General features: G+C 30.6%; 1 protein-coding gene across 1 annotated transcript; it reads right to left on the bottom strand.

The window, feature by feature from the left end:
• Window positions 1-2,238: 2,238 nt before the first annotated feature.
• On the bottom strand, window positions 2,239-15,810 carry LOC134270912 (uncharacterized). The gene is made up of 2 exons (XM_062753166.1): window positions 15,716-15,810; window positions 2,239-5,243 (listed from the first exon to the last, which is right to left on the bottom strand). Coding segments are annotated over exons 1-2 (2,361 nt in total). The 5' UTR covers window positions 15,718-15,810; the 3' UTR covers window positions 2,239-2,884.
• Between the last annotated feature and the right edge of the window lie 5,091 nt (window positions 15,811-20,901).

Below are 20,901 nucleotides of genomic sequence, written 5' to 3' on the forward strand. Positions count from 1 at the left end.
TAAAAGGGTGAGGATGGGATAGTGTGTGTGTTGGGGGGGGGGGGTTATCCAAGAGTAGGTGGTGGATTTTCAATGAACATTTCCTATAGGAAACTGACGATTATTCAGTAAATTCAGTAACATTTTGACTAACAAAAGCTCTTTTTGTATATATTCACTGATGCGTCAAAGGTACATAGGGGAGTAGTTGCTTTTTCTCACAATTAGTGATTATGGCATGGAAATATTCCGTCCCTGTAAGCAAGCTTTGAAACAAGAGGCCCATGGGCCTTATAGGTCACCTGAGCATTATGCAACAACTTTCCAGTGATTGAATTTGATTCATGGTTTAAGCCAGATGCTATTGCATTCACAATTTTGAAAGAGGCACCATTGATCATCATAACAATGCACTTAGCAGTTGCTTAGTTTGTTTACTTAATACCCATACGCAGGGTAGGGGAACAAAAAATGCATTTCAACTAATCAGTAATATTCAGCAATAATCAGTAGTGCCCCTACCACACATGAACCCCTGACCCTTAGGCCTTGATATTTGATTAATACCAAGGAGCAGATTTCAAACCATTCATTCATTTTCAGTATATAAGCCCCCCCCCCCCATTCTAACTTACCCCTGACCCTGGGACCTTGAAATTCACAATTCTAAAAGATTAGGGCCCTTGTCCATCATAACTTTATAGGTAGTTCATCTGCTTAATACCCTGGAGCAGAGAAGAAAGTTTTCAAAGAATTAATGTATTTTCACTATATAATCAATAGAGCCCCGCCCTAACACCAGAACCCCTGACCCTGGGGCTATAAAATTCACAATTTTGGAAGAGGCATTCTTGCTCAATATAACTATGTACTTAGTTAATTTATTTAATTCTTAGGAGCAGAGAAGAAGATTTTCAAAGAGTTCATGAATTTTTTTTATTATATAATCAATAGAGTCCCACCCTAACACAAGAAGCCCTGAATCTGGGGCCATAAAATTCACTCTTTTGGTAGAGGCACTCTTGCTTATCATAACTATGTAATTAGTTAGTTTATTTAATACCCTGGAGCAGAGAAGAAGATTTTTTAAAGAATTCATGAATTTTCACTATATAATCAATACAGCCCCGCCCTAACATCAGAACCCCTGACCCTTAGGCCATAAAATTCACAATTTTGGTAGAGGCACTTTTGCTCAAAATAACTATGCACTTAGTTAGTTTATTTAATACCCAGGAGCAGAGAAGAAGATTTTCAAAGAATTCATGTATTTTTATTATATAATCTATAAAGCCCCGCCTTAAAACCAGAACCCCTGACCCTTGGGCCATAAAATTCATAATGTTGGTAGAAGCACTCTTGCTCATCATAACTATGTAATTAGTTAGTTTATTTGATACCCAGGAGCAGAGAGGAAGATTTTCACAGAAATAATGCATTTTCGCTACCTACTTATTTAGCCCCGCCCTAGCACTAGAACCCCTAACCCCAGGGCCATGAATTTCACAATTTTGGTAGAGAACTCATTGCTGATTACAATCATGCAAACAGTTTGACTGCTTGATGTCCAGGAGTAAAGAAGAAGATTTTTAAAGATTGCATTAATTTTAGTGGTTTTGGCCCCATCCCTCAGGCCCCAGGAGGGCAGGGATCATGAAATTCACAATTTTTGTTTCCATTCACCCATAGATGCTTTGAGCCAAATTTGCTTGAAATTGGTTCAGTGGTTGCAGAGAGGAAGCTGAAAATGTTCAAATGTTAGCGCACGACGCACGACGCACGACGACAGACAAAAACGGATACACTGTAGCAATAGGTCACCTGAGTTTACTCAGGTGACCTAAAAAGAACAAAGTATATGTGTAAACAAGTTTAATCTTGTTACAGAGCACAAAATGCAAAAATATCTGCACAAATCCAACATGCATACATAAAACATTCATACAAAATTAAATAATACTAGAAATAAACACACATAATAATGAACAAAAAAAGTTAAATTAGTTTTTATACACCGACTTAAATATGCCTAACCAGAGGAATGTTTCTTTGCGATTTGCAAATATCCGAAGATCTTTATATAAGGTTGCGCATGGTATTACCATATTTTTTGTACAGTCCTTAATGAGATCATGTAATTACCGTTTAAACACTGTTCACAGTAGCCGTTGATGTCTAAGTACGCAGAATTACCTGAAACGCTGCACCATTGTCTCAGTATCTAATAATGTAACACGTAAAATTTATATTTATATTACAGAATGTTCTGGGTTACCATACTCGGTAACAAACTCAATTATAAAAAATACCGGAATGTGTCGGGTGTATTATCTAGTACAAAAGAATTGACAAAGTAATCAAATAATAACTAAAAAAAAACGACTAAGAAACTTACATGTAGATTAAACAGTTCAAACTCACGCTGTCAAAGTACTCAAAAGTTCACACAGGAAAATTTTACAAACACACTCCAAAAATTCAGATGTTGTTCACGTGTAAGACATTTGTAATGCGACAACATAGGTCATACAATGTTTTACTCAGGAAGGACAGACCTTCTCACTTCTACGGCCTGCTCAGAGCTCACTTTCTATCATTCAAAAAAAAATGCGTGTCTTTGTAAAATTGAGTTTGCGAAAATTTATCACAATATTTCTTTGCAATTTGATTGGAGTATTTCTTTTGGATTGGATGCTTTATTTTAATGAAAAGAATGCTTCTTTGCATATGAACAGAGAATGTAACAATACTTTGACTGACCACGTGTTGTTACTTATAACAAATGCCATCCTCGTAAACAAATTTTCAATGGGGTTAAGCTACAGTAATGTTTCAAAATACAATTGCAAAATTTATGAAATACAACGATAAAGTATTCTTATCTACATCAAACCAAAGGGATTACTTAATTAGTTGAGGTATTTACTTTCTGATATTGATTATCCGAATCAGGGTCAAAAAAGTATACACGCTTATACGTGTAACCTGCTTCTTTTTTATAATATGCTTTATTTTTATAACATGCTTTATTTTCATAACATGCTTTATTTTCATTATCTGCTTTATTTTCATTATCTGCTTTATTTTCATACTCTTTCAAAGTAAAACAACATACCCATTGATCGAATTCATTCACAGGACTACTTATGCAGCCACAGCAACAAAGACATGCTTGTATGCACAACGAACTTGCATCTTCATTTTTTCCTGTTTCTCCTGTTGGGTTTGATTCTAGAGAATATTCGCCTTGATCTGAATTTTTATCATTTGCTGCTTTTTGATTTGAATTTTGATCATTGAAGGTGATATTTACTGTAATGCTTTGGTCTTTTCTTTCGAGACCTAAACATTCTTCTAAATCTAAATGTATTCTTTCCACTTTGTCAGTATTGCTTTCAAAGAACAGGACTTCAAAAAGACCTGGAGTAAGCATGAAAACAAGGCTTAGAAACACATTTATATTTAACGTTTTTTGGCTATTAAGATAATGAAGATCTTTCAATGTTAAATACATAACAACCAGTAGAGAAAGCGTCAGGAGTATTTTTGCTAAGAGAAGAAAAAGTGTTGTTGTAATAGGACAACAATTCTCCACAGCTGAATCAAACTCATCGGTCTTTATATTATTTATACCTCTTGACTGCATAATCTTTTGCAGCAGCAATCGATAAAATTGTAAGAAATCAAGAACAAACTTTCCTGAATACGTTATGCTTGCCATAATAATAAGGAAAATATCAAAATGTGACAGGTACAAGTGTGGTATTGCAACAAGAAAAAAATAAATGACTGATTGTACCAAATAACTCGTGCCTGCATAGATTGGACTTCCAAGGTACAAAAAGAGGGGGGAAAATGCTAAGGCAAGAAATAAGGCCAGCATTTGACCACGTGCTGTTTGAAGAGGTTTATAATTTTCAAAGCTTTTGTAAATCCCTCGGTGTACTATACTTATCAATGGAAATACTGAAAAAATAATCACCAAAACAAAATTAAGTATGAAATTGAAAAACGATATTAGCAATTTAAAAAAATACTTCATGCATTTAGGACAAATTGAACAATTAGAATAGTCATAATGAAACAATGGTATGAGATAAATCTGGCACCAGAACAGTGGATTCAGAATTAGGAAAAATCTTCTGACAGTTTGCATTAAAATTGGTCCAGATTCCCTTATGTCTTTAAAGAAACTTGACACAGGAATAAATCGCGATACCTTGGATGAAAAATCTAATAAAAGGAAATGATCTTCAGATTCTTCTGAGATGAACAGAAGATAACTATTGAATAAAACAAGAAAACATAAACCTATTAATCCACATAAAACCACTAAAGCAAAATGTCCTCCAAAAATGATAGTAGCAGGAGCATGAACCTCTCTGTATAACTGAGCGTTAGGAGGAAGGATGTTTCCTCCAATAGTATATCTAACTACGAAGACTGTTCCTGTAGCTATACCGATTAATAAAGAAAGACGGACACCACTTGCGTTGATTTCTGGATAACCAAGGTCACTATTGTCAAAAATTACATGAATCAAGAAACGGCGGATTGTGTAGGGATAATCGGCAATGGTGTACTCTAACACTTGATTCCCTTTATTTCCCTCGTGCAAAAAATGCGACAAAAACAATGGGTAATAGAAAAACACAACCAGTATTATTGCAATTGTAATGTAGTTGATGTAAGATTTTTCCACAACAACAAGAGATGAGGTTTCATTTTTCTGGAAGCAGTGAAATCCGTAGCCAATAGATACATAAGATATGTAAGTCAGACCCGATATATAATTTTGATTTTCGAAATTCCTATGACAGAAATACACTCCGGATGTGTTATGATATTCTTTAAACAAATATTTGTAAATCTGCTTCCATAATGTTTTTCCCACACAGTCTGATACATTCGAAATGTTGACATTTACTTGCAAATAATTAACATGTTTCTTCAAAACTCCAAGTGTAAAGAAATCAACATCAACAGGGTAAGTTAGGAAGTGTTTATATTCTTTGGTAACCCATATCCATTCAACAACCTTACTCCATTCCTTTTGATTCAGAGTGAGGTTTTCAAATGATGAGGAGCTGACATTCACGTAAATGAATTTAAATTCTTTTGAGATAAGGTCGTTGAATATTTTTTGATTTTTCTCAACATTGTCATCAGATATATTGCATGCAATCACCCCCAACTGCTCTGTTCTCCAAATTAGAGCAAAAATTGTAATTACAAGCCAAGACATCTCAGGAAACATTTTCCACCTGAAATAAAGATGTGTAATTGGCTATTAGAACTTTTGATCATTATAATACATGTAAAAACTTCAAATCTAAATATTTAATGTAAGTAGAATTTCAAGAAACTGTTAAATATCTTCACAATGTTTTGCACCTAAAAGAGAGATTTAACCAAATGAGTCACGAGTCATTCTTCCACCACACTTTATTTCATATGTGCCTATAGATTTTTTTCCAAGTTGAGAAGTTAACCATTTAATGATGTTTTATGCCTAATGCTGTTAACTGTACCTATAGGAAAATAAGTTAAACATTGACATAATATTTAGGTTTCCACAAAAAAAAAATAAATAAAATGTTCTTTGAGATTAAAATTAAGAAAATCATTTATGAACAAGTTTTTACAAAAATTAATTAATAAGCCAAGAAGTAAATATATACACATATAGATTTATTTTTGCCATTTATCCTATTTTTTGTAGAAGACCTATGCATTTACATGCTTACAATCGATTATCATAGTTAAGTTTAGTTTACAATAATGGTTAACTATGATCGTAAATTATAGTTTTCATTATCAATAATCAAAATAATTTTACTATGAATCCCAGGTATGATTATTTTTTTCCCAAAAAGTAAATTAAAAAGAACCTTTTCTTATATATTAAGATTTTTTTTCAAGGAGTTTTATAATTGGTAACGTAAGACAAATTAAGGCTCTGAATCTTCAAAAACGTTCAAAAGTAAAGTTTCATAGTAAATCAACGTTTCAAAGTATTAACTATAGTTAATCGTAGCAAACTATAGTTAGGTATATATAGTAATTTCAGGGGTCAGTTCTCTTTGTTTTCAAAAGTAAGTGATGTTTTGTGAAAATTCATCTAATATCTATTTATATGTACATATGATTTCCTTAAAGAATTTTTACTCTTGATAATTGACTTTGGTTAGCTGCAAATTAAAACAATATTATCCTTTGCAGTTCTTTGAGTTAACGTCATGCAGTTATAGTCTATATAATAACCTTTGAATAATTGAAATATTCACTAACCAGGTTGACCATCACATTACCGAACGCCATGGAATAGCTTAGATCAACATTATGGTAACTTGTTCCCTTTGTTCAGCTAAAAAACGCAAATGGATTTTTAGGGTGTTGGGATCATGACCCCAGGGCTAGGGTTTTGCAAGAGCAAAAAATCAAAAGAATTTTTTTTTAAAATAATTTTCTCAAGAAGATTAACGTTCATTGATATACATGCATCTCAAGGCAGTGCAGATGCATGTTTGTTCAAATGTAAGTCCCATTGAATAGTGCAAAAAAAAGGGGGGGGTAAAGATTTTTAAAAGAATGTAAAGGGGAAGAAACTAGAGCAGCGGGCCCACACTAAATTAAAATTGTTTTAAAATTATGTATTTTTAGTGCAAGCATATTTAAAAAAGTTTTTTTAAGCTGATTTGTAAAGGTGGTCTGTTTCGTTTTCAATTTCATATTGTAGGCATTCTAATCAACACATGTGTAGTGAATTGTAGAACATCCAAAACATTGAAGAGATACTAATCAACCTGCATTGTTCCTTGTATTAAACGATCCTTTTTTTCTTTCACGAGCATTACTATTTTTTGCAAACCATGCTGATGTTGATGAAAGTAACCTAGTAGGTTTCTCATGAGGAAATTACTAGATTTGTACAGATAATTTCAATCATCAATTAGATGAAAACAGTTGCTAAATGATGCGTTTAAAGAACAATAAATGCTAAACGACTGTGAAAACTACTATCGATATAAACTGTACGGTAACAATTTCATTGTGTCATTAAATAGCACATTGACCTTTTCTGGTTGATTCTGAAGTATTATTATTTATTGTGTAGCTTAAACTTAAAAGTTCACTACACAACAAAAACTTGGGTTATATACATGTAATGACCGTATTCTAGCTTGCGAATAATACCCCGCCCTTGATAAATCGTAAACCTCATTTAATTTTTTTTTTGTTTGTTGGCAATACACGATCAGCGATTGATACAATGCAGTCCCACACTACTATAATTCAAATTGTATAAAATACACCCCCCCCCAAAAAAAATATAACTCTAACTGTCAGACTCGAGCCTCGTTTAACATTAAAGAATTCAGTAAAATAAACCATTGGAAGGGGAAGAGGACCTTAAGCTGAAACAATTACTTGTCGTTATAAGTTTTTTTTTCATATTTTGTATATTTCTAATTATGCCCCCATAAACTCAGTTTCGGGGGTATATACAGTTATATAGTTTTGTCGTGTCCGTCCGTCTGTCTAGCTGTTTGTCTCTCTGTCTGCCTTTTTGTCTTTTCCACAAAAAACTTTAACCTTGCTCATAACTTTTGATTTAGTGGAGCTATGACTTTCATATTTCGAATGTGTATTCCTTGTGACAAGTCCTTTCTACGGGTAACACCAATTTTGACATTTTAACGTTGGAGTTTGATCCACATTTGCACATAAATTTAAAACTTTTAGTTTGGTCATATCTTTTAAACAGTAGATACCAGGACATTTAAACTTCACATATGTAGTATTTTTGGAGAGACCTTTCATTGGATACCAACGGTCTTGACCTTTTGACCTTGACCTCAGAATAGTTTTTCCAGTGAGTTTGCATTTAATAAAAAGTTTAATTTTCGCTATGTTGCCATGCCTGGGCATCAGACACTACTGAATTAAATATCCCCTTAGATTCCAAAAAATCCCCTGTTGTCCCCCTGTCAGTCCCTGACATTTTCCTGTCTCTCCCTGACTTTCTCCTATGATCCCCTGTCGTTGTCCCTGCTCTCCCTGTCCAGTCCCTGTCGTCCCCTGTCGTTGTCCCTGCCTTCCCTGTCTACTCTCTGTCGTCCCCTGACATTCTCTGATGTCCCTGTCCAGTCCATGTCGTCCCCTGTCGTTGTCCCTGCCTTCCCTGTCTATACTCCCTGTCGTCCCCTGACATTTATTTTGGCCAAGAAAAGGAGTTTAAAAAATATTTTTGTTGCATTTAAGAGTGAAAAATGATATAGTCTTGAAAACTTAAAATATTTTTTTTGAAAATATAGACTTAGTAAAAAGTTAACACTTTTTTAAATGCCTTAACTAAATCCCTTGTAATTTAGTTTTTATTACTTGTATCAACGTGATTTTTTTTAGTTTGGTAGCATTTCGTGGGGAGAACGGCAGAGAATTGCATCATTCTATAGAAGAAATAAATTACCAATTCATTTCATCTTTTGGGAATACATTATCAAATACATGCATGGGATATTTTGTTTTCCCTAAGAATTAAATGAATAAAAAATTAAATGTAAAAACGATATATAAATGCATTGATAAAATAAATGTCTAAGTAATAAATAAAAATTATTAAAAAAAAACTAAGAATCTATTTTATTCACTTATTTTCTTATGTGAATAAATCTACAAATCGACTGAATTAAGAATGAATGAATAATAGATAAATAAATAAATAATGAGAATTATATAAAGTTACTCATTTATTTGTTTATTTTTTAATTTATCACTCATTTATATCCCCAAAATTTGTTTTATTAATTTTATTATATTTATTTGCTGAAATGTGCTACAAAGTATTTTATTAGCATATTTAAACGAATTTTTATCACTTTAGGTCCATGATGGATATCAAAAAAATCGTCTCATTATGCACAATATTAATCTGTCAATTACATTTTTGATACATTAATTTGATTAAAAAATCGGTTTTCAAAACCCAAACACGATTCTGAAACAACATCAAAGCCATTGATGTTTACCAGTAATTAACTCGAGGTACACGGTCATGACATCTATTATCTTTTTCACTGACCGCTATACCTTGTTTATGTTGTGGCAGGACGACCGTGTGTAGTTTGCAGCTGTTTGAAATAACATTTTCTCTTTGTATGAGAACTGATTTTTTCAATCAAAACAAATAAAATTATCAAAGAAACTATCAACGGGTAAAGATTGTGTATGATGAGAGGATTATTTTTATATCCATCATGGAAGTAAAATAATTAAAAGCAGTTTTAATATGTTTCAAAAATACTTTGATAAATATTCATCGTAAATCAATTTACATAGAATATGCCCAAAAAAATCCCATTTTCGGGTATATGATTATTTAGTTGGCTTGTATTGTCAATTTCCAAAATAAATACATTGTTTTTATAATGATTAAATACATGCAGTTAATAAGTTTATTTTTTTTTTATTTACTACCTGTTTAAAATCAAGTGTATTGATTTTAAAAATTAAAATATTCCAAAATGCGCCAGTACCCCTGCTGTCTTTTCTTCTTTTTTTTCTTACAAAGGTAGAAAGTCACTCCATTATTAAATGAATAAAACATGAATAAAATAAAAGTAAAGAAGCATATTAAAACTGCTTTTAATTATTTTACTTCCATGATGGATATCAAAATAATCGGCTATCATGCACAATCTTTACCCCCTCAATAGCTTTTTTCATACTTTTATTCCGTTGTGATTGAAAAAAAAAATTAAGTTCTCAAACAAAGAGTTAATGTTATTTCAAACAGTTGCTAACTGTACACGGTCACTCTGAACACCACATAAACAAGGTAGAGCGGTCAGCGAGAAAGACAATAGCTGTCATGACTGTGTACCACAAGTTTATTACTGGTAAACATCAATGGCTTTGATGTTCTTTCAGAATGGTGTTAGGGTTTTGAATATCGATTTTTAATCAAAACAAAGTATCAAAAATCTAATTGACAGATTAATATTGTGCATTATGAGACGATTATTTTGATATCCATCATGGAAGTAAAATAATTAAAAGCAGTTTTGATATGCTAATAAAATACTTTGTAGCACATCTACGCATGCAGGTGTTTATATAAAATAAAACTAAAGAAACACAATTTCTTGCAGATATAAATAATTCATTAATTTGTTGTATTTTCAATTTCAGAAATAAATAGATTGATATTTTATTAATTATTTTTTTTTTTATTATTCATTAATTTTATTTTATTTATTTACTATGAATTTATTTCGCTTCAATCTGTTTTATTCGTTAAATACTGGTTTTGTACTTTGTACTTTGACTTTGTACCATTTGTAAAAAAAAAAATATAAAAAAAAAAGAAAGAAAGAAAGAAGGAAAAAAGAAAGAGACAGCAGGGGGGTATTGTTGCATTTTGGAATAATTAAGTTTTTAAATCAATATAATAATTGATTTTAAATATTAAGTAAACAAAAAAAAATAAACTTATAAACTGCATGTATTTATTTATAATAAAACCAACCTTTTTTATTTGTAAAATTGACGATACAAACAAATGAAATAATTAAATACCCGAAAATTGGATTTGTTTGGCATACTCTATTTAAAATGATTTACGATAAATATGTATCAAAGTATTTTTGAAGCATATTAAAACTTCTTTTAATTATTTTACTTCCATGATGGATATCAAAATAATCGGCTCATTATGCACAATCTTTATCCGTCAATAGCTTCTTTCATACTTTTATTCCGTTTTGATTGAAAAAAATATTGAGTTCTCATGCAAAGAGAAAATGTTATTTCAAATAGTTGTTAACTGTACACGGTCGTCCTGCCACAACATAAACAAGGTATAGCGGTCAGCGAGAAAGACAATAGCTGTCATGACTGTGTACCCCAAGTTAATTACTGGTAAACATCAATGGCTTTGATTTTTTTTCAGAATTGTGTTAGGGTTTTGAAAACCGATTTTTTAATCAAAACAAAGTATCAAAAATCTGATTGACAGATTAATATTGTGCATAATGAGACGATTATTTTGATATCCATCATGGAAGTAAAATAATTAAAAGCAGTTTTAATATGCTAATAAAATACTTTGTAGCACATCTATGGATGCAAGTGTTTATATAAAATAAAACTAAAGAAACACAATTTCTTGCAAATATAAATAATTCATTAATTTGTTGTATTTTCAATTTCAAAAATAAATAGATTGATATTTTATTTATAATTTTTTTAATTATTCATTTTTTTTATTTAAATACAATGAAATTATTTCGCTTCAATCTGTTTTATTCGTTAAATACTGGTTTTGTACTTTGTACCATTTGTAAGAAAAAAAAAAAAAAAAAAAAAAAGACAGCAGGGGGTATTGGTGCATTTTGGAATATAAAGTTTTTAAAATCAATATAATAACTGATTTTAAATACTAATTAAACAAAAAAAAAACTTATTAACTGCATGTATTTATTTATTATAAAAACAATCTTTTTTATTTGTAAAATTGACGATACAAAGAAATTAAATAATCAAATACCCGTAAACTGGATTTGTTCGGCATATTCTATTTAAAATGATTTACGATAAATATGTATCAAAGTATTTTTGAAGCATATTAAAACTGCTTTTAATTATTTTACTTCCTTGATGGATATCAAAATAATCGGCTCATTATGCACAATCTTTATCCGTCAATAGCTTCTTTCATACTTTTATTCCGTTTTGATTGAAAAAAAAATTGAGTTCTCATGCAAAAAGAAAATGTTATTTCAAACAGTTGTTAACTGTACACGGTCGTCCTGCCACTACATAAACAAAGTATAGCGGTCAGTGAAAAAGATAATAGGTGTCATGACCGTATACCCCGAGTTAATTACTGGTAAACATCAATGGCTTTGATGTTGTTTTAGAACCTTGTTAGGGTTTTAAAAACCGATTTTTAAATCAACACAAAGTACCAAAAATCTAATTGATAGATCAATATTGTGCATAATGAGACGATTATTTTGATATCCATCATGGACTTAAAGTAATAAAAAGTCGTTTTAATACGCAAATAAAATACTTTGTAGCATATTTCCGGAAATAAATAAAATAAAACTAATAAATAAAATTTTGGGGATATAAATGAGTGATAAATTAAAAAATAAAGAAATAAATGAATAAACTTATATGATTCTCATTATTAATTAATTTATTTGTTTATTTATTTATCGATTTATTTATTTATTTATTTATTTATTCATTTTTAATTCAGTTGATTTGTGGATTTATTGACATAAGAAAATAAATGAATAAAATAGAGTTTTAGTTTATTTAATAATCTTTATTTATTAAATAGACATTTATTTTATTATTGCATTTATATATCATTCTTTTCAATTAATTTTTATTCATTTAATTCTTTGGAAAAACAAAATATCCCATGCATGGATTTGATAATGCATTCCCAAATGTTTAAATCTAGTTCTTTTACAAAGACAGCTATTACACTTAAAAATATTTCAAATTAGATCAAATTAAAAATAAAAAAGTTGATAAATATATATATAAGGTTCAAAAAGTTCCATGTATATGCCGTCTAGCATCACAAGATGAAATAAACTGGTAATTTATTTCTTCTTAAGAATTGATGCAATTCTCTGTCGTTCTCTCCCCGAAATGCTACCAAACTAAAAAAAATCACATCAATTACAGGGGATTAAGTTAAGGCATTTAAAAAATGTGTTAACTTTTTACTAAGTCTATATTTTCAAAAAATAAATAAATAGATAAATAAATTAAGTTTTCAAGACTATATCATTTTTCACTCTTAAATGCAACAAAAATATATTTTAAACTCCTTTTCTTGGCCAAAATAAATGTCAGGGGACGACAGGGAGTAGACAGGGAAGGCAGGGACAACGACAGGGGACGACAGGGACTGGACAGGGACATCAGAGAATGTCAGGGGACGACAGGGAGTAGACAGGGAAGGCAGGGACAACGACAGGGGACGACAGGGACTGGAAAGGGAGAGCAGGGACAACGACAGGGCATCATAGGAGAAAGTCAGGGAGAGACAGGAAAATGTCAGGGACTAACAGGGGGACAACAGGGGATTTTTTGGAATCTAAGGGGATATTCAATTCAGTAGTGAGAGTTTCACAATTAAACAAATCGTGTTTAGTATGTCCCACATACATTGTCCCTGTTGATGAATGATACGAAAAGTATGAAAAACTAAAGTATCTAAAAAGGACATTCATTCTAAATCCATATTTGAAAGAATATCGGTTGAAATTTAATATTTAAAATTATTATTACAGTGCTATTTAAACTTATTTTTACAATGTCATTTAAATAAATAGCAAATTGAATTAGAAAGAATAATTTCATGAATGAGTAAGCAAGTGTTGAAATTATTCAATCTTACAATTTTAACACAGATAAGCTTCCGAAAAAACATACAGTGTATATTTCAGCACTCTTTTTTCAATTTTTTTGTAACAATAAATATTTACGTTTTGAGCAAAAATACACTTAATAGACATAAATATTTAGAGTATATGAAAACATTCATGCGCTTTAAATTTTATTCAGAGCAAACACGAGAATAGAGAATAAACGAATAAAAATTCCCGAATACAGCAATGTTTTAATTACCGAAAAATGAATAATTTATAGTAATACTTCCCCTAAAAAAGAAACTGAGTCCAACCTGTTAAATAGAAATGGTAAACTGCGAAATCTAGCAGGTACTATATTTCTGGCGGAATGGTGGGGTATGAAAATATCTTCATCTCGAAATTATTTATAAAACATAGTGAAATTAGTAATAACTTTGAAACAATCAAAGACTTGAAGAAACTCTTTAAATGTAAATGATATTAAAAATAGGTGATTAAAGTTCCTAAATATATCAAATAAATATGACTTTTCAAACAAAAGAAAAAAAATATGTTAGCTCTTATAAGCTTCAAATCTGAGTACAGATTTGATCCGAAAATCCGTAAAAAAGTATTTTTCTCTCTTAGTAAGCGATCAAAACGGGTTTTTTTTTGTTTCATTTAGTATCTCTTTGTGACAACTTTACAATATGTGAAAATGAAAAAAAATTAAACATAGGAAGCATATAAAATAACTAATATAACCTAAAAAAAATTTAAAAAGAGAGAAAAAATTCAGATTAGCCAATATCCATTTCAGTTAGATTATTTATGTAAATTTGGGAATATCATCTTTAAGGCCCCAAATGTTAGTATCGTTTTTTTTTTTTTTTTTTTTTTTTTTTTTTTTTGCAAAAAGACAACAAATCCAATCTTCTGAAATTCAAGTAGGGATCAGATAATTGGCAACAATGATTATTTATTATTCATGTCAGGGAAAAAAGTAATGACATTGACCTGACATTGTCTCTTATTTAAACAGTCGAATTGAATTTAACAAATACCATCAATTAGTGATATTGTCTTCATTTTTCTGTGAAAATTTCATGAATTTTTAAATACGTGAAATATGAGAAGAATCCTATCCTAAAATCCATCTATTAAAAAATGCAATATTTAAGTATGTTTAAGTTTGAAAATTGAAATGTGTACAAGTAATAACACTGCAAAACGTCCTCGAATGCCGTTGATTTACTTGGTGATAAAATGTTCTATTCGTTTGATGATACTTTAAAAAGAAAATGATAATTGGTTTCCAAATAAAGTAGTAGATTTAAAGATCATGGATAATAACAAGACATTGAAAGCATATTTTTAGGAATATTTTTCGAGCTTCATTTGTGTCAATGGAAGAAATTTAAATAAGGTAGAAAGGAGGCGTCAATTTAAATACCCATGTTAAAACACATAAAGGAGACCAAGTTTCTTACAGGATATACCTGAATTCTTAATAAATTTCTCAATAAACGGTGCGGTGAAATAACCCTCTCTTGTTCAGTCAAACGATCTATGAATCGTTTATTTTAAAACGGGGGCATCCATAAGCAATTCAATAGAACTGGTTTTTTTTTTAGATGGTATCACTTTCGTCAAATAGTACTAAGAGAAAACTTGGCAATAATCGATCTTTCCAACTTGCATTGCTTAATCATTATATGTATTGTATATTTTTTCATTTGCAATTTAAAGATTTCATTTATGTTGTATAATTTTTCGATTGCATTCTATACTTTTCCATCTGCATTGTAAAATTTCTTATTTGTATTTGAGTATATTTTCATTTGAATTGTATCCGTGTACTGTAAATTCATTCCGTAACCAAGGATCTTATTACGGGATGAATGTGTCCTTCAAATAGTCATTCTGGGCTAACAGTTAGTTTTCCAAAAAGATGAAAAATTGCAAAAACATATTGATGACAATATATTTTTTTAATATTTACATATTTTTACTTGTTACTGTACCTTCATTTTACAAAATAAAAAAAAGATCTTGCAGTCTATCAAATTTGGGTTACATGCATGTTCTCTGTATATTCATTTCCTGAACAATTTAAAGAGAATTAGTACAATTATCTATATTTGACTGCCGGTCCGTAGTTATTGAATTTCGGACAATTTATATATTTATATACATGCATATTGGAACAGCATAATAGTGTCAACTTAGTAAAATAAAAGGGTGATGAAAAGTTAAAAAAAAACAAGCAAAATGTAATAAGATCTTTTAACTTATAGAAATCACAATTGGTTAAAGTCTGATTAAAGTGCCTTGGTAATTAGATGACTACTTACATAGGCTTTTGGAACTGAGTAAGAAGAAAAGAAATCTCCCTCTTAAAATCAGAAAATCTAGTTTTCGTCCTTCGGTTAACCAGGTAGAACCTTAGTGGTTATCGATACTCTGTGCAATTCTACCACACATGATTCCTTTTATATGAGAGTTCAGGCAAGACTAATTAAGATTTTAAAAATATATTTCTGCGAATTGGCCTCTCAAAATATTGCGGGCTTGTTTGAACTTGTGTAAAAGCAGCATATTATCAAAGCACTTAAAAAGTTATTATCGAAACATCATAATATGGGAAAATCTGTAATGAAATATATGTTGGTAAGCTGATAGTTAGGACAGTCGTGTGATTTTTTTTTACCATTGACTGCAGCTTTTTCATTAAATATTACTTGTCTTGGTCATTAGCAAAATTATTTTGTCAAAAACAGTCTGATTGTACACACAAGTATTCTAAAGTTGATATTGACAAAAAAATGCTGGAGTTTCTGATTCTTAATATCTTATATCTGATATTAAGTCTTCCTACAATATATAAGAATTCTCATGGGTGCATCCACCATTTGTGCCAAATTATCATCAGACCTACTTCTGTATTCATATCAAGTAGAATTTGTCAAAAATCGTGAAAAAAAGAAAACATTTAAAATATCGACACCGTATTATAACTGATGCATTATTACCATTTTTTTCTGTCGATATAATATATCTTGGTTAGCTTGATAACAAGATACCACAGAGTCTGACAAATCTGGCCCGTATTTAAATATTTTAATGTAATCTAACAACCAAACTTTAGATTAAATGTGATGATTAACCGTCAACATTCCTTACATATGCAGCAGTAAACCATTAACTCTTGCATACGGGATTTAAATCTCTCAATTGATTCAAAACGCGAGAGAAAGTTATAAGAATGAACACTTTTAAAACACGAAATATTTGCTGAAACAAAAGCAGCAGTCTCCATAAAAAATCATTAACTCTATGATTGATATACTGAGATTGTCAGCATATACAATTTATCATTAACTGACTTACGCTTTTCATACTGATTATTGGAACACTAAATTCTCCACGGATCTCTCCATTATTACCCAGATAAAACACCACAGATTCTGACACATCTTTTTCATACTCGGACAATTTACTTGAAAAAGACGTTAAATGTAATCTAAAACCCAATCTTTATGGTTAACGGGATGACATCAACATTTCAATCATCAGCTTCCCCTCCACACTACTCCTTGGCAAGTGATCTCACCTCTGATGTTTTATAAGTCAGAGTTTCCTCTGCTCTTATTTTGTTTTATGAATTTTTTATCTTGAAAAATGTCCGTTATCTGCATATGTTTTATGGTTTGTTGAAATTTATATACACTATATACATAGTTCAGAAATGCAGATAGCTATGAATGTCACACAATAACTTAGTGCAAAAACATAGGTGGATGACAATTTTTTGTCTAGAATGAAATTAATTCAAATTGAAAGTTTTTTATCAAAGATTTAAGCTAATTTTGTAATTGTATCAGTTTTATTTACCTTTATTAATTGTAGGTGACGCATTAGCCGGTTAATTAATCGCCATTTCTATGATTTTTTTTTTACCCAGGATGTGTTGTGCACATTTTATAACATGTAAAATATTTTCGAAACCATTAAGTCATTAAGTCTAAAATTTTAAAATTGAAGTAGAATTAGGCTAGTGTAGAGTCCATCCATCCTTCGCAAATTTACATTATACAACTCCTAATAAACAAGAGACACATAGGTCATGACGCTCACCTGAAAAAAAAAATCAAAATCACTTTTGTCATTGAATAGCTTCTTAATAAGAGGTCCCCATTTTCGATTTTAACAGAATGGTAATGCATAAAATAACATTGAATCTAACTTAAGATGATAAAATATTTTTGACTAACGGTGGCTTTTTTCCCATCCGATTGTATGTTTAATATGGTCCAATCCTATCTCCAGGGGTCTTGGTTTGAACAAATATAGATCTTTAGAATGCTTCTGCGTAAATCATGACTTTGATATTCTTGAGAAGAGGATTTTTAGAGATTTTTCCTTAATATTTCTATGTAAAAATTAGATTTTTCCGGTATATTCATTGGGTCATACCGTTCACGGTAGCTCGGTCAGTAGAGCGCTCGCTACGTGATCGGGAGATCGTGAGTTTGTATCTGTGTGAAGAAAAATGAGTTTCATCTCGGCCGCGGATGACCTACTCGATAAAATGGGTAGCAACTAATCTTTCGCCATGCGCTCGGCACTTTGAAGTGAAAGTTGCGGGTCCTTCGGGTGAGACCTCAAAAACCGAGGTCCCGTGTCAGCGGCAGGCGTTTGCACGATAAAGACCCCTCACTGCTTAATGGCCCTAAGTGGCCAGTAAAGGTAAAAATTTGAAGCCTATATAAATGAAAAATTCTCGAGAGGGACGTTTAAGTATATACAATCAATCTAACCATTATTTTTTTTTTGTTAAAGAATGGTGTACCCAAGAAATATCTGTGTACAGGACAACGGTTACATTAAAAAATTGAATTTAAACATTTCTTTAAAGAATTAAGTAACTATTATTGATATGCAATTGTTTACCAACCAAATTTTCAGTATTTATTTCTTTCAAAGTGACAGCTTTGTCGAGGCATACCGTTCTTACATTGTAGCTTTGGATCCAAATTTTTAAATCTATCTGTTATGAATATTTATAATATTCCATTATATGATAGCATTTTCAAGAAAAAACCCTTAAATGTCCATAACCCAGAGCTTTTTAAAATGATGTTCTATTCAGTTTACAAGATCACTCCCGGACAAAAAGTACCAAGAAGGAAGAAGAAGAAACCGCCTTTATCTCTGAAAGTCACAGTAAAAAAAATCACTGGTTCAGTAATATGAAATGATCTAATCGATCTTCCATAATATGTTATCCAGTACCCTGAATAAAAAACAATCAATAGCAACTACTTTAGAAATATCGATTTTTTCATTCCAAAATTGTTGTTCCAATTATTGTTAATCAATAGAACTTTTTCATGTCCGCATTTGGAATTAGTTTCCTTTTATGTTCAAATGTAATCCCCGATCAGTCTATTGATGTTTCATTTTGAATAAGTTTTTAGAATGTCCCCTTTGTATTAAATTAATTTTTTTTCTCGCCTGACTTTAGAATTATTGATGACAGCAAGGTATATGCTGGACTCAGAATGAGATAAAATTATTTTTTAATGAAGAATATGATTCTTTATCCAGAATTTGAAATATTGTTTCAAAAATTGGATTGATCTCTGCGGAATGACAATATATTCTTCAGCTTAAGTGTTAACATAATGTATTCCATTTTTTTGTATTTATTTATCTACTGTTGTTTTATGTGATATTTTATTATTATTGTAGTTTTAGTTTTAAATTCAAATGATTTTCTTATGAATTACCTATTGTACTGTCATTTATTCTCACCTTATACATGTAATACATTATTCACAATCACATTTATAAAAGTAATAAGAATTATGATCAAAGTTTGTTTATTTTTTTCAAATAAAATTTGTATAAAAAAGACTAATAGTAAGAATATTAAATTATTGTTTGGATTAAAAAAAAATGATTCTAATCAGTTGGAAGGTAAGGTATTTTAGGTTCAAAATGGATTATATATAGTTATCTATTTATGTAATGTCTAAGTCTTATGTCAATAATTTTGAAGTAATATGAATTTTGAAACGGGTGAACTGCCAAAAGCAGTTTTTAGAATAATGGAAACTCATGTAAAAATTAGAGGAACTGTGAGCAATAAGCTCAATTAATGATACCCCTGCCACCCATATGAATATAAGAGCAGTGTTTATGTTTTGCTGTGGGAAACCCAAAGTATGTGTAGGATCAAAACATAAAATAGGAGGTGCACAGTGGCAATATAAAATAAAGATTCTCTGCAAGTTTCATCAAATTCATTCAGTGGTATGAGGGAATGCGGATAAGAGATGGGTACCTCAAAGCGTTATAGAAGGACGGACATACAGATTACTATATACTCTCCAGCTTTTCAAGCGGGAGTTTAATTATTATTGACAACATTTGTCAATATGGATTTGTTGTCTTGAAATAAAAAATAAAGTCATTATTACAAAATTTAAACATCTTGTTTTGAGAAGATTTTTTTAAAAAAATGATAAAGAATTATAGGATTTATTTTACTGGTGAACCAGAATCTCTCTCCATGGTAAGTTTCTAAAGAAGATAATTCATTCATATAACTTGTAAAAGAAACTGTTGATTGAATACATACACTTTTATTAATTATGATTATGAATTGTTTCTTTGCAGTGTTGTTTAGAAATTCAAAATCCTATGAGTTTTCTGTTAAAGCAGATACATGATTTTTGTAAACAGTGAATTTTTTTTCAAATTTATATTATTAAAAAGTTGGAGGTGTTTTATTAAGTTGAAAATCCTTTTTAGATTTATATATGTTCATGATATGAACCGCTCTTGAGAAATAAAGATAGATTGCTCTTGCTAAACCGTTTAATTTTTGACTCTATATGAACGTCTGCTATTATTAAATAATTGGGGGCTATATTTTTATCATTTTGGGGAAGGAGTGCTTGGCTTGTGATATTCCTTCCTCTAACGGTCAGACGAAATGCTATGTAAACATCGTATTATAAACGCATGACAAAGTAAAAGATAAAACCTATGATACATAGTTTCCGTATTTCCGGAAAAGTTGCAGCAAGGGGCAGCGCAATCTAGATTGTGACGTAACATAAATAAAGTCAGATTCAGACCCCTATTACTGGCTATTCGGACAATAGAATGTATATCGTCCCCCTCGACAGCAATTTTTCCTTCGGCTGCACCTAGGGAAATATTTGCTGTCTTAATTTGGGAACGATAAACATGCTATTGTCCTCATAGCCAGTAAGTAGGTATATACTTTTTTTCATCGGCATACACTGTGTGTTGTCTGGTACCATTTGAACATTTAAGTAGTGGTCTCAGTAAGAATCATGCAAAAGGTGGCACATTGAAAATCTTGGATTTTAATGAAACTTTCCACAATTCTTCGTAATGATGACATATGAAGTCATGCAGAGTAAAAAAACTCAATACCAATGGTTGCTATGGAAAACGACATATTTTTGTTTCCATAGCAACCAGCTGTGTATAGTGTTTTGAA

Source organism: Saccostrea cucullata, unplaced genomic scaffold (genome assembly GCF_032062105.1).
Source record: "Saccostrea cucullata isolate Sc308-1 unplaced genomic scaffold, CSIRO_AGI_Scuc_v1 ctg8785, whole genome shotgun sequence".
Classification (NCBI taxonomy): domain Eukaryota; kingdom Metazoa; phylum Mollusca; class Bivalvia; order Ostreida; family Ostreidae; genus Saccostrea; species Saccostrea cuccullata.